The sequence below is a fragment of the Mytilus galloprovincialis genome, chromosome 10 (genome assembly GCF_965363235.1).
Source record: "Mytilus galloprovincialis chromosome 10, xbMytGall1.hap1.1, whole genome shotgun sequence".
NCBI lineage: Eukaryota > Metazoa > Mollusca > Bivalvia > Mytilida > Mytilidae > Mytilus > Mytilus galloprovincialis.
Genome location: NC_134847.1, coordinates 69,649,983 through 69,677,059, shown reverse-complemented (window position 1 = coordinate 69,677,059; position 27,077 = coordinate 69,649,983). Strand labels below are relative to the sequence as shown.

The following is a 27,077-nucleotide window of genomic DNA, read 5'->3' as shown; positions in this document are numbered from 1 at the left end:
CAAATCTGTTGGTTTACAAATTGTCATAGTATTTCTTCTCTCAATAGTTACACCCAATTAATAACTGCAGAAATTGTCTTAACAAATCCTATCAAACAATAACCTCTTACTTTTTTATCAAAGAAAATAAAGTTATAAGAATAGCGGTTTTTAGTTGGTTATTTCATTGAAAAAAATTTGAAGTCATTTTTTTTGTATTTAGGTAAACATATAGAAAATATATCAAAGGATATGAAATGAAATGCTATGTATAATCAATTCTAACTAAGTTGAATACTTCCCAGAGAAACTTTTTTAAAAACATTGAAGCGTTCAAAGAATTTTCTTTTAAACTAACTGACCTACAACCCATCCCCCAACTAAACCTGAAGTTCTTAAACCCTTATGAGCCTTAATACATGGGTTTCTGTTTAACTAGGTTAATTTAAGAAGAGTATCGCTGTATTACTAATATACATAAGATGGGCGAGGCTTTTCACCTTAACCAAAAGCTTCAGAGGTATTCATGCTTGTTTGGATGCCATACAAGTGAACAAAGTGTCTCTTATGTAACTGAATGATTTCTGCTTATACCTTTAAATATATATTCTGTCTAGGGTATACATGTAATGACAAACATTTCTATGTTTCCTTATACAAATTCGGCAGGTTTTATTTCAACAAGATATTTATAAAATATTTAGATTGACATTTTATTCAGAAAAGAAATTTTCAATAAAATTCAAAAGGAAATATTTCATTGGATCTAAAGCAATTTGAAACATTTTTTTTTTTATGATAATTGAGAAGCTTCATTTCCCTTTAATTATAGTTTGTTATTGATTTTTGAAAGAGTTAATTCCTTCAGGTGTTCTGTTACCCCCTTAAGGGCATACGATACAGTTTTGATCCTGTATTTACAAGTTCGTGAAAATTTGCACATAGGCTATTTTTTACCTGATTAAATTAAATATGTAATAAAAAATATACCTTCATGTGCTACTTTTTGAGTAAAATGAGGTCGAAATTTTGTATATTTGCTCGAAATTCAAATTTGTGGCCGTAATTTCTTTTTCGAAAGAAAGACATAACTTTTTTGTTATAAAAGATAAACACAAATTGTTTTTTGTTAAATAATCGGTAATTTCTGTATTTTATAAGTATTCTATAAAATTATGGATTTTTTATTCAGAAATAACTCATATTTATCAAATGTTCATGAATTGAGGAAAATACGTCATTTTTTGCTGCATGTTTATCATATTAAAAAAAATCCTCTATTTACAGTTTTATAAAATTTGGGTCACATAATCTCCCTGCAAAATGAAACAAATTGCTGTTTTGAAAAATAGGGGTCCATGAACTCATTTTCAAATTAAATCAGTTTGAATGATAAAAATCAGTCGAAAAATGCATCTTTTCCCGATATGTCACAGTTTGACGTCGCGAAAATAATATTTTACGTTAGCAACGTCATTACCTCCCCTGTAACTGTATCGTATGCCCTTAAACATCCCTTTCAATCAAATCCTTGATAAAAATCACCATTTTTCCCCAATTTTTGTCTTGATACAATATTTTTATTTTTTACACATAAAATCACAAAATACATAAAATGTGGACTATTCTGTTTGGCATCTCGGAAATGACCAAATATAAAGTAAAATTACAAAAATTTCGAACTCTTGAGTAACCAGGTTTTATAAAATATCTGTAGAAATAAAGAAATGAAATAGAACAATAATTTGAAAAATTAGAAGTCAGATGTGACATGATGATAAAAATGTCTTTTCAAATGACTCACTCTGCATGAAAAAAAAATCTAGGTTGGAAGAAAATTATACTTTTTTATAAGGACTAAAAGAAATGGTCTTAGGCCCCAAAACAGGCCTAATAAGAATTGGATTATGAATCGGGATTAATATATTTTCTCTGTACAATTTTTAATGTTTTAAATATTGCAAGAGCTATCTGAATTAAACCATTGCACTTCAAATTGACAACAGCAAATTATCATTGTTTTTCAATATAAATACCTATATTTTCATACAAAGAATACATCTGAGTGCATTCCTCAATTTGTTTTGTTAAAGATAAAGTATATAATCCCATTGAATAAAAAATATAAATAAAAATACTGTTTGAAAGGAATGTGAATGGAAAATTAGGTTATGCACCAAAGAGACAGTAACCCAATGAAGAAAGTAACAAAAAGACATACAGAAAACAGTATCTTTGTATCAATTTGTAAGAATGAATTATGAATTACTATGTTTTCAGTGGATTGTTTGGTAAATGGTTCTATTATTCCTCATTTTTTTTAATATTTTTTAAGTATGAGTTAGTACTTTTGCCATTTTCCACTCAAGAGAAATTCTTTTATCCCCTTACAGCAAACTTATTACACATGGACTGTTCTCTTTAAAAATATATAGAGAGCACAAACAAAAGACAACTGTAAGTTGCTGCAAATGTTGTTTGAGAAGGAAACTATGATGTAACCACCACCAGTAACCAATGCTACAATGTAGAATGGTACCTTCAAGATTTAATGGAACAGTTCTAGCCATTCATCATGTTTGTGTTTATACAATGTACACATTTTAACATCTGTAAATTTGTAGCCTTAAATTAAAACATAATAGTCCACACTATTTATTCTCTTTTTACATAATATACATAAAGACGTCTATATACATTAGAACTGAAATGTGCAAGGAACTTATATACATAGCTCATTTATACTCTATACATGAACAGGTTTGAACAAATGAAGTTATGTTTTTGGTTAACAGTTCAAATAAATTAGGGCAAATATAGAATTTAAAAAAAATACTCAGTCCAACATGTTAGAATGTAAAAACAAGTCGTAATTTCTGATGTGGGACCCAAAGCTGGAGTAAAGATAGATGCATAATTCACTTTTTCAGAATCTAATGCAAATTGGATAGTACATATAGATTCTACCACTGCATCAAGTGTGATACAATATTTATCCACTCTAAACAGTTAAATTTTCAAATTAAGTGTGTAAGGCTCGCAGAGCATTCTAAATATCTAAAATTTAACAGATGAGAGCGGATAAATATTGTATTGTTGAGATTTGGAGGTAAAATCTATGTCTCTTAAAAATTTAAGAAGGTATGCATACAATCATAATCCTTCTTTTCGGATGATCTGCAAAATGATGTGTTCTTTCTATGTGACTTCATCAGATATGGTCGCCTTTTTATCATGTTTATATGATGTCACGATGGGATTTCAGAGGAAAGCAAGAAAATTATATGTCATAATCAAATTTTGACTAATGGCAAACTGAGATCGGACAAACCACACGTTGATTAAACAAATATAATCAACGGGTCAGGAAAAGTATAAATTTCGTAAGAATAAGAGATATGTATTTTCAAAGCAAACACCAAAACTCATTGATTGGTTATAATCCCTCTAATCAATGGAATAAATCATCTGACATCTTCTTATTTACATTTTGCAGTACATGTACAAACAATATTACCCATAGTGCTTTAGATCTTGAAATGGCAAACTTGTTTAAATAATGTAATTTGTTTGTGTTGTGATTGAATTTTAGCCATTTTTTTCCCTTCCATATGGAAACCACTTTTGATTCCTGCCCAAAAACAAGTTTTGAAAAAAAAAAAAAGAGAAAAGTGTTTTCAGTCTCTTAATCAATGAGAAAAATAATACATGTATATTAACAATTTAATGTTCTAAAAGCTATATGTATAATAACTAATTACATAAAACATAATAATCAATTTTAATTTACAAGTTTATATGCAAATCTAATATATATAATTTGTTTTATAAGTAACACAAAGAAGCACATTGTATAAATGAGCCAGGTTAAAAGTTCAATAAAAGGTGTTAGTAAAAATCGCGATAAAAACGATATTAATGCCTCATATTGAGGTACTTCAAAACATCACTTTACTAGTGATTACAAAATGATGTGCGTCACATCCATAAGTCTTTATACAGTTGCCATATAAAACAACATTTTGTTAATATTTCACAAAAGTCTCAAATAACGAAACCTTACATAAATGAACATCTTTGGGTTATTTACCAATATTTATAGATAAAAATGAAAGAGAAATGTATTGTATAGTTTTATCTCATTATATCTTCACTCTTCACAAGGGGTCCATGACTTGGTAATACATTTTTTTAAAGCAGATGCATTCAGTATATTTCTGAAGTAATATACTTTCTAAATAAAGTCTTTTTGTCAACTTATTTCAAACTCACTTTTAAAAAAGAATGACTCTAATAGATATAAGAAGATGTGGTATGAGTGCCAATGAGACTCTTCATCCATGTCACAATTTTTTTAAATTTTGTCTTCATTTTTCAATAAGACAAATATATGCATGTAAGAGCTGTTTGATAATTTATATATTTTTTATTTACATTTTCAATGTATTAACAAAAACATAAATCATGAGAGAGTTTGCTATCTGGAAAGCAAGTCTGAATGCATGTACAAAATCATCCTGATTTTATTTTTCACCTAGCTATCTAGTAGAGGCTTTGGACTCTGATATTCTTGTCTCTTAATCACTCTGTAACCTCAAGTATAATCAACAGCAAAATAGTTCAGATAACTAAGTGAGTATCAGGGGGGAAATGTTTACAGGGCCATGATATGAGCTGCTTATTAAAGTACATGAACAAATGAAAATGTAACAAAAAAGTAGTCTTAATCACTGTGAATTCAGAAATTATTGTTTGCATTCATTATTGTAGTATTTTTAAAAATAAACCAAATTGTGAGTTTAATTATTGTGATTTTCCAAAAAGTTTTATAAAGAATCATGTATTTGATATCAGAATACGAGTTGTTATTTTTGTGAAACTTAAGTAGTTGCATTATTGGGATTATCACAATAATTTCAGAATTTACAGTAGATAAGGTGGTACCTAACACTACAGGGAGATAACTCTGTAAAATCAGCTAAACGTTTTAATTATGATGTGTTGTTAAGGGAATATCAAGCTTTTCAATGATCAAAATAAGTGTTTGTCAAACTGCTATATAACCAGTGTAATTTTTCTGATAAAACGGTTGGTTCAAATTTTTTGAAATTTTTATATTTTTGTAAAAAGGTCAAAGTAAATACTTTGTCAAAATTTTAAGAAAATTAAACGAGCCAAATTAATTTTAGTTAAAGTGTTGGGTACCACCTTAATATAAGATATTTTAACATAATCTGTTCTAGTTTTCTAGTTTACTACAATTTTATAACTTCATTTAACTAAATCTGTATATGCTTAAACCCAAAAGCAGCACTATACTACAGCATAAATACATATATAATCATTTTTAAATATTTAGAGAGGAAAATTAAAAAATACACCGCCATATTATTCTCTAATTACTGAAAATTATTATAAACACTCTTACTTAAGTACATAAGAAATATCTGTCACAAAAGAAAATCCATGGAGAATTTAAGAAAAAAAAATGATCAAAATAACTGTTTCCATATGAAAAACTGGTTATTTTTCAAACAAGTGAGAAATAATATATCACTTGATCTCCAAAAAGAAATTGTTCACAATTCAAAACTATATTTATTTGACATGCTATAATTGAGAAAAATGTATCCCTCTACAGTTTGCAGAGATTTGCTTTGTAGAATTCTTACACTCACTTAAGTGTATATTTAACTACATTGAATGCAACCAGAATTGACAAGGTATAAGGTCATGAAGGTAGTTGGAAATTATATATAGATTGCACTTTTTTTTTAATATATCTGAATGAGCTGTGTCCTTTTTTTTATCCTTCAAAGTGTTTTGCAAAGTGTAAAATTAAATATCCAATTAAACTAAGACAGGTTTAAACAATTTGATTTGTTTACTTTTATAATTAAAATTTGGAATTCAGAATGGTAGACATTAAATCTAATAGAGACAGTTACATTAGTAAAAAGCTTTTTTTGGTAATGTGTTTTGCATCTGAGAATGTTTTTAAGTTTTAAAAAACGGTTTTATAAAGAAAATTTGAAAACCATATAGTTTCTTGCTGTAATTGAATGCTGAATTAGTATTTAATAACATTGTGAAAAATTAACATTATATTATACACATTGTGAAAAAAAACCACATTATCTTATACACATTGTGAAAAAATAACATCATCATGTGATTAGTAAATACAAATTGTGAAAAAAATTACTTTATCTAGTACCCATTGTGAAAAAATAACATTATCTTATTCAAATTGTGAACATAACATTATTTATTACACATTGTGCATGTTGTGAAAAACTAATATTTTTGAATTTTCATAGAAAAAAATACATTTCAATTTTTTATGGTTTATAGATAATAGACATGATAAATATTTAGAGCTTGAAACAGATCATTACTTATGTAAATTCATGAAAAAAACATAAAATTAACACAAATAAAATAATCATGGTGTTTGACTAGATAATATGAATGATATGCTTTTGATTTATTTTGCACCTATTAAGTAAGCACAAAGCTCTTGTGGATTGTCTATATCTGGAAACTGGTTCATCACAGCACGAACCTTAGGTTCAGGAAACAGAGCACATAAATGATAATACAGAGCATAACGTTTATCTGTCGGTGGGATAGACTGGTAAGTTTGTGGTACAACACTTTGAGCACCAAGAATAGGAACACCCATGGGTCTTGATTGTGCACCAAATTCTTCAGTGCTTATTTGTGATTGCATGTGATGAAAGTCTGAACTTGACATGCTTGATGGAATTGAATGTCTTGCTTGTTGAAAAGGATCATTACTTGGTCCAGCATATGAAGAAGAATGTCGTATATTGTGCTGATTCTGCCACATTTGACTACCCCTGCTTCGCAACGATGTAAAATCATGTGACATTTCCCGGCCAAAAAAGGGTTGGTTTTCACGCATGTCAGATGTTGGTCCTATGCTGTAGCTTGGTTGTTGAAATCCTTGTTCAGGGAATGTCCATCGTGGGTCATGTGATGGTTCATGTGACAGATTAGGCTGTTGTGAATATGATTGATCCCCCTGGTAATGATATTGTCCAACTGTTGAGGAAGACCTACGATATTGCTCTTGTTGCATTTGTCCACCAATATTATATGTCACACTGTCTTGTCTTTTCGTAATTGATGATCTTTCAACATTACTTTGAGGAAACAAATTATAATTAAAGGGGTCTGTTTCTCCACCCATGATATGAAGTTGGGTGTCAGATGAACTATTTTGCCTCATCATTTTCCCGATGGGTCTGCCAATAGATTGTTCCCTTATATGATGAATAACCTCCGGAGCACTCTGCATCCTAGCTAATGACATGTGTTGTGATTCTGGGGATAAGTATGTGCCTTCACTTTCTTTTGGTCTTGGCTTGTATCTCTCTGTGTTGTAACTCGCACTATGTATGTAATGATCTTCTTCAGTGTTATAGGGCTGTGACTGGTCAAAGGGTCTGTGCCTAACAGAATACTGACTAGACGACTGTTCATACTGACCACTTGGATAAGCACTTTGTTTATACATCATACTAGGATCATAGGACATTTGTGGACGAACATTAGGCTTTAATCTAGGATCTTGTGCACCTTGTAATGAATACTGTCTACTAAGTTTTTTATGCTGTGGTTGTTGAGGATTGGCTGGTTCTTGTGATAACACTGGTTGTGATTGGGTAGCAGCAAGGGGGCTTTTTGTGTAAGAATGTTCATCTGTCCTTCTTAATTTTGAATCATTTGCTTCATCAGACAATTTCTTAGCTAGTAAGAGATGGCCACTCAAGAACTGCTCCTGTGGTCTGATTGGTGAAGGACTCAAACGATTAGGTGAAGGTGTATTTGACCTTGTGTTTCCTCCAGAAAATGTGTTTAAGTATTCCTGATCCTTTTGTCGCCTTAATTCTTCATCTTGTCTAACTTGTTCTTCTTGTTCTAGTTGTTCTAATTTTCTACGATGTATAGTCAGTTTTTCATCGTATTGCTTCCATTTATCATCTTTTTCTGATGTTGTCTTTAAAACGTCTTCCATCGAAAGTTTTTGAAAGTCCGTGTCAATTTTACCAGATATAAGGTCGTTTGGTAGCTCTGTTGCCAGGGATTTTGTCCTTTGCAATGCTAACTTGGGTTTTCTTGCAAGTAGTTTCTTTTTCTCAACACCAGCTGAAATAGCAATGAAAGAACTTAATTTTGGATTAATTTTATTTTAGGAGATACCAGCATTGCTGTACATAACAGAAGATGTGTTGTTGTGCCACCGTTAACTTTGACTGACTGTAGAATGTTATATGTTGTGTTCTACACTACCTTAAGGTACTTCATTAGAATACCCATTGTATGCAAAACTATTATAAAAGCATACAGATAAAACATTGTTCAATAACATAATTAATAAAATCAAATAGTCATCCTTCTCTCTGTTTTAAAAATGTTGTAACATGTTTTGACACAAATATAATTTCTGTAAACTTATATTTAATTTCCAAATTTAGCACACATTAAAGACTGCAGTACTTCATAACATTACTCATACTGTCTCAGGAATGGAATAATTGTTAAAAACTTTGCCATTGAAATATTTTATTTTTCATTACTCTTTTTCAACTCAGCACTTACTGAATACACCTTTTTAACAAAGCAGTTCTGTTTTTCTTACATAATAAGATACAAAACAAACATCAAACTCTTGATAATGAGTACCTACTCAACCTTAATTCTACACCTAGTACATGTAGTACAATCTGTTACATGCAGACTGTGTTTATATTATTCTTATTTACAATAAACATGTACTGAAGTTGTATTGTACCCAACAGGTTTAATATTTTACCTTCAGCTTTAGCTCTAACTTCTTGTATTTTCTGTTTAGCATGCTCAGCTAACTTGTCTGTAACAGACTTCTGTGGAATATTTCCTCTTTCTGGATGATAGTATTTACACTTGTTGCCATATGTACATTTCTTGGAACCATAAGGACATGGGGGTGGTAAATTTTCCTGTGACCTTGCTGGCTGGCGACTAAGAAAGTTATCTAGGCTTGGTCCGCGTCTCCCTAATGGATCATCAGGGGGCATAAATCTGCAAAAAAGATATTAAATTTTTTAATTATGTGGGAAGAACGAAGTTTCTATACTTGATCTTGATCTTTTCTTGATGTACATTTTATATTGTTTGACCTTCTTCAGTGTTATAGGGCTTCATAAGTTCCATATTAATATTAATGTTGTGTTCTTGTCTTAAACATTTTACACATGCTGTTGGCTAAATAAAGAAGATCCCTACCTACATTTACCTACTCAATCCTATAAAACATGGGTAGGCAACATCAAACAAAGAATTTGTTAATGGTGGCCTTAACCAAAGATATATGTATAAGATCTTTATTAATGATGAGATTTTGTCCAATTCATGTAAATATGCTAATGACAGAGTATCTTTTAAGAGCAGGGCCGCGTCCAATATTGTAGCTGCTACTTAGATTTTGACTATTGAAGTGTAGCTATAGACTAGCTGCTACATAGATATTGATAGCAGTTACGTAGCTGCTAGGTAGCTACTATGATATTAAACTCAACCCAGATGACTTCTTCCCTGATTTGTTGATGGTTTGTTTTGAATGTTTTGTTTATTCTTAGTTTCTATAAATAGTAGTTGTACATGTATTGAACTTTTGATGGTCTTTTTTTCTTTTTCCTTTGTTTTTCCCAGCATTTCCAGTCCTTTTCTTTCATTTTTTTATGAACTTTTTTTTAATATGTTGACACATTTGAGATAATTATTATTTTAAAAACAGACAGATGATTATATCTTTTGAATCTTGTCTCAATAATAAATCAAATTTCAACCTTAGGGACAATATCAAAAGTTCAATGTAGGATAAACTACTTAATTCATAGTTTTTTCACTGACCCCCTACCATGCCTACCCCCTCTCAACTTAATTTGGGAAAAATTGATTGACCAATAAGGATACATTTGTATATATAAAATCAATGTCAATTTAACAAAACTTGCAGCAATTTTGACCGCCACACCCCAAACTATTTGAATTAAGTTTTTATCCTTCATTGATTTTCTGATGTCATCCCTTATGAACATCCAACATATATATAGTCTTAAATGTGACCTTTCAACATACCTATCATTGACAAAACTAAACATAAGAAGTCTTTCTTCCACCACTTTTTTATACTCTGGTTTTTCGTTAATCAAGTCTCTATAATTATCATTGGACACAACTACTCCATCATTTTCTGCAGCAAGTTTTAAAACATATCTGTCATCATAACACACAACTCTTTTCCCTCCAATTCTGCGAGCTGGTGTGAACACAAGAGTTTTTTCTTTCTCCAATTGATTCAAAATATCTTGATCTACAATAATAAAATATATAAAAATTACTTTATCATGTTTGTTAATGTTTTTTTAATGTCTAAATATTACTTATCTAATATGTTCCATAAATTGAATGAAAATGTACGATGTATATATATATAGATGCTGAAGAGCTCACCTTATAAATTGGATTCACATACTACATGTAAATTCTGATTTCAATAGCAACTTAATTAAGATAAAAGTGAGCTTTTATTTATTAATTAGATAAAATTTCTAAATTGTCATTTTTTTTCAATTGTTTACATTCTTAAGTGATCTTTTGCTTTAAGAACCTTGCCCTTTTTCAAATCCTAACTGGAATATCAGATTGTATTCCTTGAATAGTACAATGTACTACCATGATTCCTTTATCATGTGTGTAAAACAGAAGCATGACTCACAAAGTTTAATTCTAACCTAGCTACACTTTTCTCCTACTTTTGAAGTTAATATTGTTCTCCTAATAGCATATACTTAAGTGTACAAAGTAAAATGAATCTAATAATTTGCTACAGAAGGAAACTAAACATGAACCATGTTAATTGGTATACATAATATCTTAGAAGAATCATGTTTTGCTTTAAAGAATTCTTATTCCTCACTATCCCTTTACAGAAATTAACTGTCAGAAAAGATTATTTTTCACTTGGTAAGGTTGGGTTCAAAGAAAAAAATCCCTGGAGTTAGAATAACAGTTCAATCTCCCCTACATATAATAATTGAAATTTGATCTTCCTACAGATGACAACTGCTTGGAAATAAATGTCAAATCAAATTTAAAGTAATTTATCTGATCTTATTCCATAAGGACTACTAGTATTTTATGCACATCATTTCCTGTAAAGTCTTATAATAGACTTAAAAGGACACACATGTTTTCAACAATGATAACTTTTTTTATTACTGCTGATGTGAAAGAAACTAAACTAACTACATGTTTGCTCATTGTTGAAGGCTGTAAGGTGACCTTTAGCTCTTAACTTCTATATCATTTGGTCTCTGGTGCAGATTTGTCTAATTAGAAATCATACCACATAGTCTTAATTTCCATATTGACATCTTATTTAGCTAACATTCATATGGCTAATGAGTATTCTAATGGTTTAAAATACCTTAGAATTTTCTGTTCCAATTCAAATTCTGGTATAAAGCCATGTAATATTATCCTTGCACTATCAGTGACACAAGGGCATCCTCAAAATGCCAGAAATATGTACCACAGTACAGGCTATATCCTTCTTCATAAAAAGTAATAAGCATTGAAAATATGAATAGTGCATAGTTACACCTTCAACATGTGTTCAAAGCATTTTTAGAACCACAATTATTCTATGTACATGTATCATGAAGGCTTACACAAAAGCTAGGAGTTGGTGGTACGCCATGAACAATTCATTATACTTTCGGTAAATCTTAGTCATAAGTTATTTTGTTAAACTGACACCTGGTAAAAACATGTACCAGTATATATGTACCTGTAATTCTTGCATCAGGTCTGGAAGATTCTTTCCTCCACTGAGGTACGAATACAGTAATCTGTGTATGGCCTCTTTGTCTAAACCAATCAACTGCAAGCTGTATTCCATGACATGAAAAAACTTCTTTATTCCCATGACTTAAAGAGAAAACAAAAGTTAAGTTATCATTGTGTGAAAAGACAAGATGCAACCCTTCTTATTCTCTAAACCAAAATTCAAATATCATTGTCAGAAATTTTAATTTTGTCTGATTATATGGAATTAAAATACCCCTTTTTAAAGTTCTGGTTTTTGACCCAGATTTGTTTACATTTAATCAATTTATGACTATTGAACAGCAGTATTATAACAGCAGTATAATACTGCTGCCTTTATTCATTTTTTTTTTTAAATCAGAATAAAGTTTTATGATACAAGTATATATCTTGTGTAATTACCTCATTGCAACATTACTTCCATCTATAACAATAGGTCGAAGGTTATTGAAGTCATTATCATCATGGTAACTTGAAAATGGCACTGAACTTTCTGAACTACAATAAATCTCTTCTGTTTCACTTTCTCCATTGTCAGCCACAAATGAACCTGACATGCCAACTTTAATAAGTTCTGACAACATTTCATTTTGACTAACATCAGGCTGAAGTCTTTTTAAAACTGTTGCAATTTCAAATTCTGAATATCCTAACTTCAGTGCAAATTCAATTTGAGCCCGATTTTTTGTGTCTTGAATAATTCTATCTACTTCTACATCGTTCTCATCATCAGAATTTGGCAATGGAGGAGTGGGTTCAGAGGACGGTGTCCGACTAGACAATGACGGAAAAGATTCACAATAATTGTAGCTTAATCTATCACTAGAACATTCATTATCTGGAGTAACATCTCCCTCGTCAGGTGAACTAAAAACATTTTCCCTACATAATTGGTCAATCATATAATTATTTCCTATATCCTTAAAATTATCAGAAGAAGAAATGAAACTTTCAGCAGGACAACCATCAGTTTGCAAGCTTTCCTGACGTTCAGTTAATATATTATTTCTTCCTGTTTGGCTTGTCTCTATGTTGGATTTGTCATGACTATAAATTGTGTCCACACTGCACATACTGAAATGTGATTGGTTAATTAAATCCTGCATGTGAAAGCAAGATTCATCTGCTTTTATTTTTTCTCTCATTTTATTCAAAATAGCATGTGCAATTCTAACATTTTTGCAGTTTCCAAATATAGAAATGTCATTGGAGTTTTTAATGAATTCCAAAACGGCTTGAGATTCATTTTCTATAATATTTTGATTTTCCAATACCATGTTCAATTCTTCGTGTGATAATTCTTCCACAATCCTCTCAAAGTCTTCTTCTCCTTCAGCTGTTAATGACCCAATATAGTTCTGCAAATAAAGAAGTCAAATTGTATTAAATCTTTGAAAAAAAGTCTGCTTGCAGTTCTTTTTTTTTTTAAACACTTCAGTGTCTTTGAAAGCAACAAAAATGTACTCCTGGGCTATAATTCTTGGAAATTATTGATGATGCACTACCAAGAAATGAATTTAATGTGTGAAAATTAGTACATATTACCAGAATATACCACTTATATTACTATGACACATTACGACCCAAAAAAAAACATGAATAACTTGTCTTGAAAGTTATTCTAAGTTTAATACTATTGCAAGTATTAATGCTAATTGTTTTCTTTCCTTTTTACTCTTCCATAAGAAGCTCTTACGATATTATGAAATAGCTATAAAACTGTTCCTTCTTAAAAACACTATCGTTCATTACCACAAGAATCAAAAGCCTTGTGTGCTTGTGTAAAAAACTCTTCAGTAAGTTCTGAGAAAAACATGAGGGTCTAAATGGGGGTCCTACATTTATATATTCTCAGTTTGTTAGGCCATTTTTCTCATTCTTCATTGTGTTTTGCCCACTTTTCTGTTATTTTTTATTTTTTGGTCTATTGTTCTATTTTACTTTACTTTCTTTGCCTTTTCTCTATTGTGTCAACCCAATCCAGACACCCATACATGTACATGTATTCAGTTGAATAACTTGACACATGTAACTTGAAAATACTATTTTATTCATAAGTCAGCTGACTTCTTAAATAATTAAAATTTTAAATTAAAAATTTATAACCACAAGTGATATTCAATGACATTTATTGTACCTGATGTTTCTGGTGATACAATATAAGTGTATGATCAGTTTAAGTTCTAAGGTAAATCAACACTCATGGATCACCAGGGGCTACATGTATTTAAGGGAAGTGTTCCTCTATGAAAAGTTTTTTATCATTATCTTTGAATTTCCAGGAACATTCATTAATTTTTAGATTTTAGTGATTAAAGAGGAGTTTGAATTTTTCAAGGAAATAAAACCTTCCATGAGAATTAGTGGGTGTTATTTAGTGGGTGTTGGTAAGGCTATCTATATTTTTTCTTTCAAGATGGGGACAGTCCCCATTGAAAAAATACATGTGTACAATAGTTATTGTCCTCTGTGGAGTTCCTTCAATGGGAACTTTAATTTAAATAACTCCAGAAAAAATCATTCATTCATTGATTTTTACTACGAAAAAAAATCTAACTCCTACTGATGAAATACATGCACCAATACATGTACTTGATAAATCTAATTATATGCAATAATGCATGTTATGCTATTAACCAATTCATCTATAGTGTAATAATATTCTGTGGTTTAGTGAAGTTAGTAGGTAAATTAGATTGTATGACATGTATGAGGGAAATGTTAACTGCACTGTTATACAACCTTAAATTTTCATCACTGATCATAATAACTTAAAACTAAAATAAACTGATTATTCATCTCAATTTACATCACTTATATATACAATAAAATACAATAGTCTACAGCTTCTTCTCTTCAATTCTTACTTAAGTTTTATTTTTCAATTGTTCTATAATCTGATAATCAAACCCTAGTCAGAAAACAATATCCTCATACATGTTTATATCCAACATAAAAAAGAGTCTAGATCGACGGAGTTTATAGAAAAAAGAAAAATTGGACAATACTAAACATGCTGAAGAAAATGGAAATAAAATTTTTAAAAAAAGGGAAAAAAATCAAAATCAAAAACAAAAAGGGTGCTAAGAAAGGACCAAATGTATAACAAATAGAGAAGTACATTTATATAATCAAGTTTATAAAGAATTGAAATACTATCCAAACCCTAATAAAAATTTGCTATCATGAGATCTTAAAACTTTTTGTTTTCTATCTTATGTACCTCCTGTAATCTATGTATTGAAACACTTCCTAATATTCGAAAATTGACGAAAGATTTTATCATTTACAAAAGAACAATATCCACGCAGTAATTGATATAAAGATACACATGTACATTGTAGTGTTAATAAAGAATAGTCACAAAAATGTATATGCCTATATCTATTTAGATATTAATTGGCAGTTAATTTACTGACCAAATAAAAATAAAAATATCTCTGATTGAGATAAATATATTTCAAAAAATCAAATGTACTTAAATGTACAGATTTATGTATTGACAATATACTCCATTGTAAGTATGTATAACGTATATTTCATTAGTTGGGGTTATGATTGGTTTGGCAAAAAAAAATGTTTGGTACTATCATATTCCTTAAAGAATGATTGGATTTGCCAGGATAAAATTGGCATTGAACATTATTTGAATGAATTCTAGAGACAATAACTGTTGTATATTCATTGGACAGTTCCATTTTATCTTCCAAATAAAGTCTGACCTTTGAAACCAACTGATTTTCATAAAAGGCTTTTATTTCCTTATTAAAAAAGATAATAAGTATATATATATGTGTATATAGCATTGATTGACTGTAATTTAAAAAAACAAAAAATTTGCCATAAAATAAAGATATATATGTTTAAACACAACCACACACACACACACACATATGAATACGTATATATAATTAAAAGTATTTTGTCATAAATAATAATAATAAAAAAATCTTTTACAAGTTTAAATTGATTATTGTAAACATGTCTAATTAAGCTCCACCCTTACTAAACTTAGATGTTGTGATCCCTAATTTGACTATTTATATGGTTTGAGTTTATTCCAATAACCTTTGTGGAAAACATTTATATATATGTTAATATACATACATGTTGTAGTCATGAGTAGGCATGAGAAAAGTGTTATTAAAATAATTACTACAATTAACATACCTCTAAACTATCCATATAGTAAACATCACATGTGACATTTGTTTTTTATATTCAGTTCATGTTAGGGTATTTGTAAAAGTGTTAGTCAATAAGATTTAAAAAAGGATTTCTAAAAATAGAATTAGAATAAACACCATTTATCAAAACTAACCACTTCAAGTAACGGAACGAAGCAGTTCCAGAATTTCAACATGTGAAACTTCCTGGAGTGGTTAATGACCCTTCACACACACTGACACACACACACACACACACACCATGTGACACACACATGACTATGACCAGTCGTAGTACAAACCTATTGAACAACAAAATAAACATTACCTGTGTAGACTTTCCATGTTTACGATAACTTGTGCTCCCTATTGATCACTACAGTTTTAATGACCTCATGTGGTATAAAATATGAAGGATCACATGTATGTGGAATATCATATCAGTAAAAATCAATTTGTATCAATAATATTTTATTTCACAATATAATTTTTCTCTCCTAGTACATGTATTTATAAAGGTAAATAAAGGCGTTTATATTTGTAATTGTTTATTTGTAAATGAGTGGGTGTTGCCCTTTTATATGTACAAAAATGTCATCCCAAGCTATAGATAAATCTAATTCTAACAAAACTTAGATACAGAGAATTTCCAAGGATGCCTGTCCTACCTTTAGCTTAATGAAAATTTTGTCCCTTATAAGTTATATCTGATAATCTAGATTCAACCTACGATTTCAAATTAATAAAATGTACAGTCAGAGCAAATATGTGTATACATGTCTCTGGTACAGTTCAACAAGTACTGAATATTGTTAATATACTTCTATAATTAACAAAAAAGAAGTAATTCAGCCTAAATGACAATTTTTTATAAGACTACTACACATACAAATGTATGACAAGCCTTTATCACTTCCTTAACATTAAACCACAGTGATACACAGACATAATGGCCAAAGATATTTGTATTTAATGTAAAGGAGCTTGTAAGAGAAGTTCATTTTTCCTGTTATCCTTGTGTAAACTTCAAACTATTATTCAGAAAAAAATTCTCTCGTGAACAAGTACACTTTTCATTTCGTTTAATGACCTTTGTGGGCCTCTCCCAAATCAAGAACCTGTAATTCTGTGGTTGTCGTTCATCCTTGAATGTCATATGTGTTTTTCTTGTTTGAATTGTTTCACATTTTTCATACCGTATGGGTTTTTCTCATCATTGAAGGTTGTACGGTTGCCGATAATTGTTTACATCCTGAGGCTCTTCATTTGAATTTTGATGGATAATTGTCTCATTGGCAATTCAATCATACATGTACCTCATCTCCTTACTTTTATTTAGTTGAAAGATGTAACCTTAATTAAAGGACATGTCATTAACTACTTAAGGTCCAAACAGATACAAACAGTATAGTGACGAGTCAAACTCTTGGTACAATGTATACCAAGCTTAATCATTAAGTAATAAGTTGGGATATATGCATTTAGAATCAAATTTCCTTTTGAACACCCCTTTACATTTTGTATAATATATGGGTATGCTCTTCCATCAATAAAAAGCAAAGGGCTCGAGAGGAAACTCAAAGGTTTTTCCATTTTGAAACTTGTTACTCCAATTAAAGCCACCTACCAAAACCAATAACAACAACAACTTAAATTCTTAAGTAACTGTTCAAAAACAGAATAACAAAATGTTTACACGAACTTTTTTTGTTTTGTTTTAAGAGTTTTCAGCTTTGCAACTTTATAATTTTCCAGCTTTACTGATGTTTTCATTTAAGAGAACATCCATAATATTTTTTACTCTCGAAAGTCAAGAATATGTAAATGAAAATTAAACTTAAAACAAATATTGTTCAAATATTGTTTTGTTTACCAATAAAAATCGTTTTGTTGACAAACACACATATACCATGTACAGTTGCCTCGATTTCAATAACATAATGTATGAGTACATTATAATACTAGGTCATATTCCTCAGTCATGTATAGTCATGCATGATAGTGCGACTTCTTTTAATTTCAAGTTTAAGCCATTTTTCATTTCCTTTTTTCAAGGTTACCAGAGTCTTAGTCACCACTAGAAGTACTTCTGGTAGTTCTGGACCAATCAGTTTACAAATATTATAAATAAAAGATCAAAACATTAATAAAACAGCTATCCAATGTCACAAATGAAAAATAAATCAGGTATTTGTCCATGGGACACAGATGGTGCCCCCACTTACAATGTACATGTATGTACATTTATAAATATATTATAAAAGTGACACTTCCCGAAATTCATACTTGATTTTATGTTAATAAGCATAGTGTATAAGCTTTATAACATTTGGTTCAGGCAAACTTAAGTAATAGAACAGAAACAAAAAATTCAACATTTTTTTCCATTTGAAAAGGGGCATAACTCTGGAACAACAAAAGGGATGCCACCAAAATTCAAACTTGACCTCCTGTTCTCAGGTATTTGGCATTGTGTAAAAGAGTCATAATATTTATTTGATGCAAGTTTAAGTTAGAGACAGGAAATAAAAATAAATCACCATTTTTTCCATTTAAACAGGGGTATAACTGGAAAAAATTAAGGTAGTCAATCCAAACTTACTATGTGTTTTGAAGTAATAAGCATTGTATACAAATGTATAAGATTCATAAGGTTTGGTTGAGGCAAACTTAAAGTAAAATAACAGAAACAAATAACAATTCTGCATTTTTTTCTATTTGTAAAAGGCCTAACTATAAAAAGGTAAAAGTGGTGGGATGTACAATAGAGAGGTGTCTATACAATATATATATGTTGTGTACAAGATGTAATTTTGTACAAATTATAATTTGTACATGGTTTTTGTACACAAGTTATGAGTATCTTGACACACAACCTCTATCACCAGATGATACAAGTTTAACTCAGTTCGGAGTTTTACTAACAAATTTAGATACTTCAACTTTATATCTAGCACAGTCCTCTACATGTACATGTATGTCATAAAACTACAAATACCTTTTAATAAGGACACCTGATTGGTTTAGATTATATATATATTTATTTACTAATTACTAAATTCTATGTCCACACAAGTGAAACTGCGAGCTACTGCTCACTGATGATACCCCCGCCGCAAGTGGATAATATTAATAGTGTAAAAATATGCAAGTGTTCGGTAAACAGGAAGTTGTCGAGTGATGAATCTGAAAACGCATCACACGGTATAGCTGACTTATATAAATCCTGAAACCAAATTTCAGAAATCCTTGTATTGTAGTTCCTGAGAAAAATGTGACGAAAATTTTCAACTTGGCTATCATGTGTAAAATCATACAAGTGTTCGGTAAACAGGAAGTTGTCGAGTGATGAATCTTAAAACGCATCACACGGTATAGCTGACTAATATAAATCCTGAAACCAAATTTCAGAAATCCTTGTATTGTAGTTCCTGAGAAAAATGTGACGAAAATTTTCAACTTGGCTATCATGTGTAAAATCAGACAAGTGTTCGGTAAACAGGAAGTTGTCAAGTGATGAATCTGAAAACGCATCACACGGTGTGGCTGACATATATAAATGTTGATACCAAATTACAGAAAGGGTGGATGTGTAGTTCCTGAGAAAAATGTGACGAAAGTTTCATGGGACGGACTGACTGACTGACTGACGGACGGACTGACGGACGGACTGATGGACGGACTGACAGACAGAGGTAAAACAGTATACCCCCCCTTTTTTAAAGCGGGGGTATAAAAAGTGTTTTACAGTTTATGTAAACTTTTTGTCAGTACTACATGTATGTACAAGATTATTATGTAGATGTGGGAATAAAAGGGTGACAAGCTTTACCAAAGACACTGTGCTTATTTTATCTCATTAAGTGAGATTTCATGTAAGGAGCTTAACAAAATATTGATACTTACATGTAGTACAAAAATACTGTACAAATTACAATTTGTACAATTTGTACACAACATATATACATGTACATTTTTTATATATCATGTATATCAAGCTTAAAAATGGATGTTTAATACCTTTTATTACAGGCTTTGAGCAGTCTGGAAAAATGTATAGATTCAGTGTCATCATAATATTTTAGATAAGTCATTCTAAATATTTGTATATCAAATCATAATTATACATGTACATTTACATGTATTTGGTTTTAAAAAACTATATGTATTCTTTAATCATTTCCACGAAAATCATTTACTCGTTTCAATGCCTTTTCATATTTTATCATGATTTATTGCGTGAAGTGAGATAAACATGCTCTTACTTTTAAATTATGTACAGTACATGTACATTTGTATTTATGAACGTAGATTAAATGATTTATGTGTTTTACATCAACCCTTACATTTGGAACATGACTGGAATAACAATAGCAACCCATAAAAAAATGTCCTTAATATCTGTATTAAAGTGTAAACAGGCAATTGCAATGACATCGAAATAGAAACTCTATAAATACATTTTACTTCTACATGTTTACTTTGCTCAAGTTAATGATTATAAATGACAATTGACATGATTGAATGACTTTCAAAGCAGGAAGTTAAAGCCTATATTTATATGAGTGAAACCATAATAAGTTCATCATGTTCATGCAAATACAATGTATACTATAGCATGTATTTCCTTGACATAGAGAATCAATGTTAATATTTTGATAAATGCCTGAAATTATACACAAGAATTAATGATTCTATTGTTATCCCAAGGCATTTTAACTTAATGCAAATACAATGTATAGCTTGTATTTCCTTGATCAAACACAATCACTTATATTTTGATAAATAAATGAAATTATACACAAGAATTAATGATTCAAGTTTTATCCCAAGGACATATACATTTTACTGAGTAGCATGAAAGCCCAGTACTTGCCAATTACTTTATATTATGAAATTCTGTTTACAAATGCTACAAGTTTCAAGTTTTTCTCTTTGTTTTTGCTAAAAATTCTATAATCTGTATCCATCCCCAGAAATTTTAATATGGGTTTAAAATAATGGAAAAGCACATGTGTTCAGCTAAAATCAGAACAATATATATTCATTTTGAATAAATATAATTTGGTTTACTTTCATTTATACATATTACAAGAACTCATATACATGTACATGTTCTTCATTTGTAGAAAATGTGCATCTTCATCTTCTGGATATATGGGACTAGACACCTACATGTAGGTAGGAGTGTAAAACTTCTTGGAAATTATTCTATGTATGGTACATGTACAGTATCATGTATGTTACATATAATGTACAATGTACATTGTATGCTCTTACATGATGTTGTTACACTCACAGGCACTGGTCTCAGAAAAAAATTTCCTATATCCCTTATTATAACACAAGGTACTTAACTTGCATTTTAGAAAAATGTCAGGTGGTGACGAAGTTCCGTTATATGCCGCTTTATAGGCTGTCAACCCCACTAAAACTTGTTATATCGTAAATCTAAATTGATTTATCTTTACAATGTTGTATAACATGCCTACATTTGTTGTCGGAATCATCCGTAGCAATCCTACCAAAGTATGTCAATCTTAATAATTTTGCAAAAACCCCAAAACCGGTTTGGCCACAACATAAAAATTTCAAGTTTATTTACAATTTTTACAGTGTGCATATGTAGAGTATGTTTAAATGAAAATATGTTCCCATAGTTTAGGACTTTATTTGTTATAGGTTTAAAAATACAGGCAAAGTTTATATGTTTATGAAGTGTCCTATATTTTGACTTTAGTGGAACCTTAAAATAATGCTGACCACAATATTTGTTGAATACAGTCATTTTTATCGGCAACAAACTGTTATTTGATTAACGTCCAGTGGCAAATATGTCATGCATATTCAGGACGTTGTTTCTTTTCTTGTTCTTCGGTTTATTTCAGGATCGTCTTAACAGTATAATGTGTAACATCAGAAGAATTTTGAAAACATTAAACGTTACTTACTTTCGCTTTTTCAAGACTTTCCTGTGAATATTCTGACGACATTCGAAATGTCGACATTCCATCTTCATCCGACCTCCCATTTTCTGCTTGGTCATACAAACGTGACCATGCAGACAGTGTTATTCCAAACACACGTTCAATATGGTTTTTATATTGCTGAACTAATTTCGCCTTAGATTTATCTACATCTACATCTTTTGATAACATCGTATGAGGACCATAGTTTACGTTGTTTCAACATCATTTCGAAGAAACTATTGATCTGTTCCCATTATTTGTTATGATCTGTTTCTGCTACTAGATGGCGCTGTTCATCTAATATCCGGTTTTAAATTAGGCCATGCGAATTAATTTATTGTTTTGTAACATTATTTATAATTCAGTCTGAGAATTCAGTACTCCATTAACATATTGCTGTAAAAACCCAACAACTCTACCAAGAATAAATAGAAAGCTATGACTTTGTGAGAACTTTGACATTATATCAAGCCGGGAAAGTAATAATAAATTTGTTTTCCCTTCTCAGTTTATTTTTGCCTGTGAGGAAGTCTAGCCAAGGATTTTTACTCGCATCATGGATTTATGATAAATCTTCTTTAATATTAATTTCAACTTAATCTACCTTATTTATCATAGTTTTTTCTCTTACAATAAAAGTAGTTTAAACCTAGGACTCTTGACCGCGTGGTGTGATTTTTTTTTATATCCTGTATACATACTAACATTTTCAGGGACTTTCTATACTAAGAAATATATATAAGAAGATGTGGTGTGAGTGCCAATGAGACAACTATCCATCCAAATAACAATTTATAGAAGTAAACCATTATAGGTCAATGTAAGTATACTTATAGAAAGTCCCTACATTTTTCAAGTTCACCGAGACACTGCGTGTGTGCGGAGACGGCAATTTAATGCGTCACGGTGTGAAACAATGTGTGTAAAAATCAGTATACTCATAGGCGGATCCAGGGGGGGGGCTGGGGGCCCGGGCCCCCCCATTCGTGGGAAAAATTTGGTTGATTAAAGCATGACTGGAGCGCCCCCCCTTAGGAAAAGTTCTGGATCCGCCACTGATACTAATAATATATTATGTCCCGGTTTGAAACTTAACTACAAAATGCCATGATAGCTTAAAGATCCTTAAATAGCCGGGAGGAATAATAGAAAAAAGGGGAGTCTGCCATTTTCAAGAATCTGACGGATATTAATAAGAAATATCACGCGTACTATAATCAAAACTTTCAGTGAAACGTCTATTTTTTGCTTTATCATACTCTTTGCACACAATCGGACAACTAATGCATAAGGAATGTATATTAATTTGTGATAGGTGTTATATTATGTACCATGTTCTTCATGATATATGTCAAATTATGATGAACAACATCTATTGATGATCACGCATCAATAACAACGATTGTTAATTAACTGAATATTTATATATGACATGGTTAATTTAACATTTACATGGAGTAGGGTTTTCCCCTTTTATCATCGGCACTGAAAACTTAATATGAGAAACTGTATGGAAGCCATTCATAACCACCGGCATATATCTTAAACACGATACATTATCTTGATTCGTTCAGGAAAAAAGTTGTATCCTCTTGTAAATGATGTTATCATATTGACTTCGGCGATGAAGTATAATAAAAATTGTCATCATTTAATGTACCCATGCAAGGAGGTTATTTGTTGTAAATTTTTGTGGTAACAGTATTTGTATTTGTGAAAATTATACAAAGATATATCAATGGTCAAGAACTGAAGCTGATATATACCGAAAAGTGAGATAATTCAGGAGAAATGATGAATTTTAATTTATCCTTCTCAATCCGATAAGATGCATTTGATTAAAATTGATAAAGTTAGTCTGTTTATGGTAATATAATAGTATTTCTATTGCTGGAAAAAAAAATATGACGGCCGCTCAGACTTCTTCACATCCTCGTTCAGAATTCAGATATGAGATATTATTGGAAACGATTTATTTTTAGCGCTATTCACCTATTTGATCCTCCCGCAACCTTCCCAGTTTACTCGCACTTGTTAATGAATCAGGAAGTAAAACGAAGAACTATATAATATTTCAAATAACGAACAATGAATTTACTCAATAAATCTATATTCCTAACAATACTGCTTATCACAGGCACTTGTCTCAGAAAAAAAAATCTTATATACCTTAATCATGTTAATATAACACAGTGTTATATAAGGTATATAAGAAAAAAAAATCTGAGACAAGTGCCTGTGCTGCTTATCGATACATTAGTTTTGCTTAAAACATGTTGTATTCGTTACTTTGACTGATTTCAGTATTATTCAATGTCGACAACAAAAAAAAGAAATCAAGAATGGATTTTTTTCTTAAAGTTGATGGATCACGGGAAAATGAATCAAAATCAAGAAACTGTGTTAGTTGTTTTACGGTTCACATGATATTTTATTAATGTAGTTCCGACTTGGTCAACCAAAATTATGTTACCTTCGACCCCTCACATTGGGGTTAGGAGTATATTTTTTAATAACTTAATGTTTTACTTGGTTAATTTTAAGCAAACATGGTGCAATGATATTGAATCATTTGTATTCGATCCGATATAAATCATTGCTGCCAAAAGAAATTTTAATTCTGTTTTTGAACAACGTGGCGAAAATCTCAATATTTGAAAGTAACATACTTATATAAGATGATTATATATATATACGAAAATTATGTTATATAACTGTTTCCTCATCTGCGCAGTATCGCAAAAAAGATCATCACTGTCAGACGTTCATGGTTCCAGGGTCATGCTGTGGAATAAAACTATGTTTTGATATCAATATTTTGGCAAAAGAAAGTATGAAATAGCCATTTAGTCACTGTAAGATCAAATCGGATTACGTAGCACCTTTCATTGCTGTATTTTGGCAAATAATTGAAAGAATTAAGGGTCGGTAAACTTATTTAACCTCTGACAACAGGACGTGTCCGGCATGATAGTTATTCTGTCGGAGGCATATAAATGAATCAGGAGTTCAACATTTAGGCGAAGTAGACGTGACAATGAATTAAAATACCAAACATGTCCTTTTTAACGGGACATTCCTCGGTTATACTGAAACTCATATGATTTATTTGTCAAACCTACATTTATCTTATATATTTTACATCCTTGTCATTTACATTACTTTGTAGTCGACTAACGTAAACCAAAATCAAAGCAAAGCAACTAAAACAATAAAAAGTATATACCCTTTCATTTTAAGATAGTCTGTAAAACACTAATTAGAGGTTTTCTTTAGTTCCCGAAGATTCTTTAATGGAAAGATCACCTTTTCAAACCCTAGTTGACAAAATACGTTTTCTAGTAGATCTCGCATTTTTGTTCCTGTAAAAATATGTAGAAAAACTTTCAGGAATTATTCAGGCCTATATTTCATGTAACACGAACACGTCTCGCAATGAAGGGTGCCCCTTTAAATAATATAGAAACAAAACGTGATTGCCAATAAGATTACTACCCACCGGAGACTGAAGTACGTGCATAGATTGAAGCAAGTAATTAGTCACCGCTTAATGAAAAAAAAAAAAAAGAAGAAAAAGAAGAATGAGTGGTAAATTCCAATAGGACAGCAAACAAACGATACCAAAACCGTATGATACCTAGACCTAAAGTTTAGCATAGCTTTAAGCTGTTCGACAATAGTCAATAGTTCATGCTTTGAAATGTCAGTTTTACTATAAATATGGATTTCATTTGATTTATGCTTTGAATAGTTTATGTTTTTTTCTGATGCTGTTACGGCTTAAAACAACAACCAACTCAATTCCCATTTATTAACCACGATCACTCTTTTTTTTTTTAAATTCATTAAACTAAAACACAGTGCTTGTACTTACAGTCCAAATGCGTCCACAGCAACAGATTTAGGTGTTGGGATGTCAGCCCCCCCCCCCCCCCCCCATATTTTTTAAAAACTGTTTTCGTCAATATGTAGATTAATAGAATAATGAATTTTCTGCTGTGTGAAAGATGAAATGCGATAATAATAACATATGAAAGCAACTTTATTCTATTCAAAATTTTAAAACCTAAATTAAAATTTTAATATTTGTGTTGGTACTTTTAAACTGAGCTTTTAAATAAGAGTAATTACATGTCAAAACCTTCTGTACTTTGCATGCACATTATTGTCTTTGTCTTAAATAGTGTAAGTTATGATACTTTGCTCCTTGTGAGCCCTTTTCATTGTAAATAAACATAATTTTCTTCTATAAATCCTGCACATACTGCACATATAAAGTAACGTAAAAAATATTTGTTGTCTTACCTATAATAACAGATTTAATTGATCCATTCAGTTTTCAATTTCCAAGTTACAAACAATTAAACTGTACATGTTTCCGTTTCAATCACATTTTTGTATCCAAAACACAAGTTATAATAATTTAAAAGCAATATTCACAGAAATTGAAAGGGAAGTAACCGTACACTGACCCTGGAGGTAGTTGTTCGTTCGTGACTCCTAGGCCGTCATTCATTCAACGCAAGTCACACTTCGTGCTATTTTTAGAACAACGGTGGTATTTTAACCAGTTATATTGATGAACCGTTTAATATTACTTACATGATATACAGTTATCATGACTGACTTATTATGTATAAAGCTTTCTGTTACGTCAATATCCGTATTATTTCGCTAATTAAATTTCCTAATCGACCGATTTTAGTAGTCAAACCATTTATCTGTTCTAAAAGAAATATATAGTATAAAGGTGAAGCACTTTATTGAATAATAAATCATATTACACGGACCATCGTTTAAATTGTGAAAAGAAAAATTCTTGGCGATATGCCTTTGTTCAGTCTTTATTTGCTGTTCATTTCTTAATCTTGTGTATTTGAAGAAAAATACGTAATTACAACAAATGAATTGAACTATATATTAAAAGAATGCGACACGTGCAGAGGATTAAACAGTGTATCAGTGACATGCACGTATCCATATAATATTTGTTGTCGAAAAAGCCACTGTTTTATTTTCAATGTACTGCTCTTTTTAATCTTGTTTCTTTGAGAGAGAAAAC

At 30.5% G+C, this 27,077-nt stretch overlaps 1 protein-coding gene across 2 annotated transcripts; it reads right to left on the bottom strand.

Annotated features, from left to right (window-relative positions):
* Positions 1 to 5,752: 5,752 nt before the first annotated feature.
* LOC143048250 (uncharacterized) lies at positions 5,753 to 26,443 on the bottom strand. Of its 2 annotated transcripts, none has more exons than XM_076221809.1 (6): positions 26,321 to 26,443; positions 12,283 to 13,238; positions 11,843 to 11,982; positions 10,129 to 10,363; positions 8,822 to 9,069; positions 5,753 to 8,154 (listed from the first exon to the last, which is right to left on the bottom strand). In XM_076221809.1, the coding sequence occupies exons 2-6, from the start codon at positions 13,155 to 13,157 to the stop codon at positions 6,467 to 6,469; spliced, it is 3,186 nt and encodes a 1,061-aa protein (XP_076077924.1). In that variant the 5' UTR covers positions 13,158 to 13,238; positions 26,321 to 26,443; the 3' UTR covers positions 5,753 to 6,466. The 2 variants fall into 2 exon arrangements, with proteins under 2 accessions (XP_076077924.1, XP_076077923.1); XM_076221808.1 differs by lacking the exon at positions 26,321 to 26,443 and adding an exon at positions 21,998 to 22,292.
* Between the last annotated feature and the right edge of the window lie 634 nt (positions 26,444 to 27,077).

Coding starts and splice junctions, on each gene's coding strand:
- LOC143048250 (XM_076221808.1), bottom strand. CDS start 22,204: ATGTTATCAAAAGATGTAGATGTAGATAAATCTAAGGCGAAATTAGTT. Junction 11,983..12,282: donor GGAAGTAATGTTGCAATGAG/GTAATTACACAA, acceptor TTTCTCTTTAAG/TCATGGGAATAAAGAAGTTT. Junction 8,155..8,821: donor AGTTAGAGCTAAAGCTGAAG/GTAAAATATTAA, acceptor TTGCTATTTCAG/CTGGTGTTGAGAAAAAGAAA.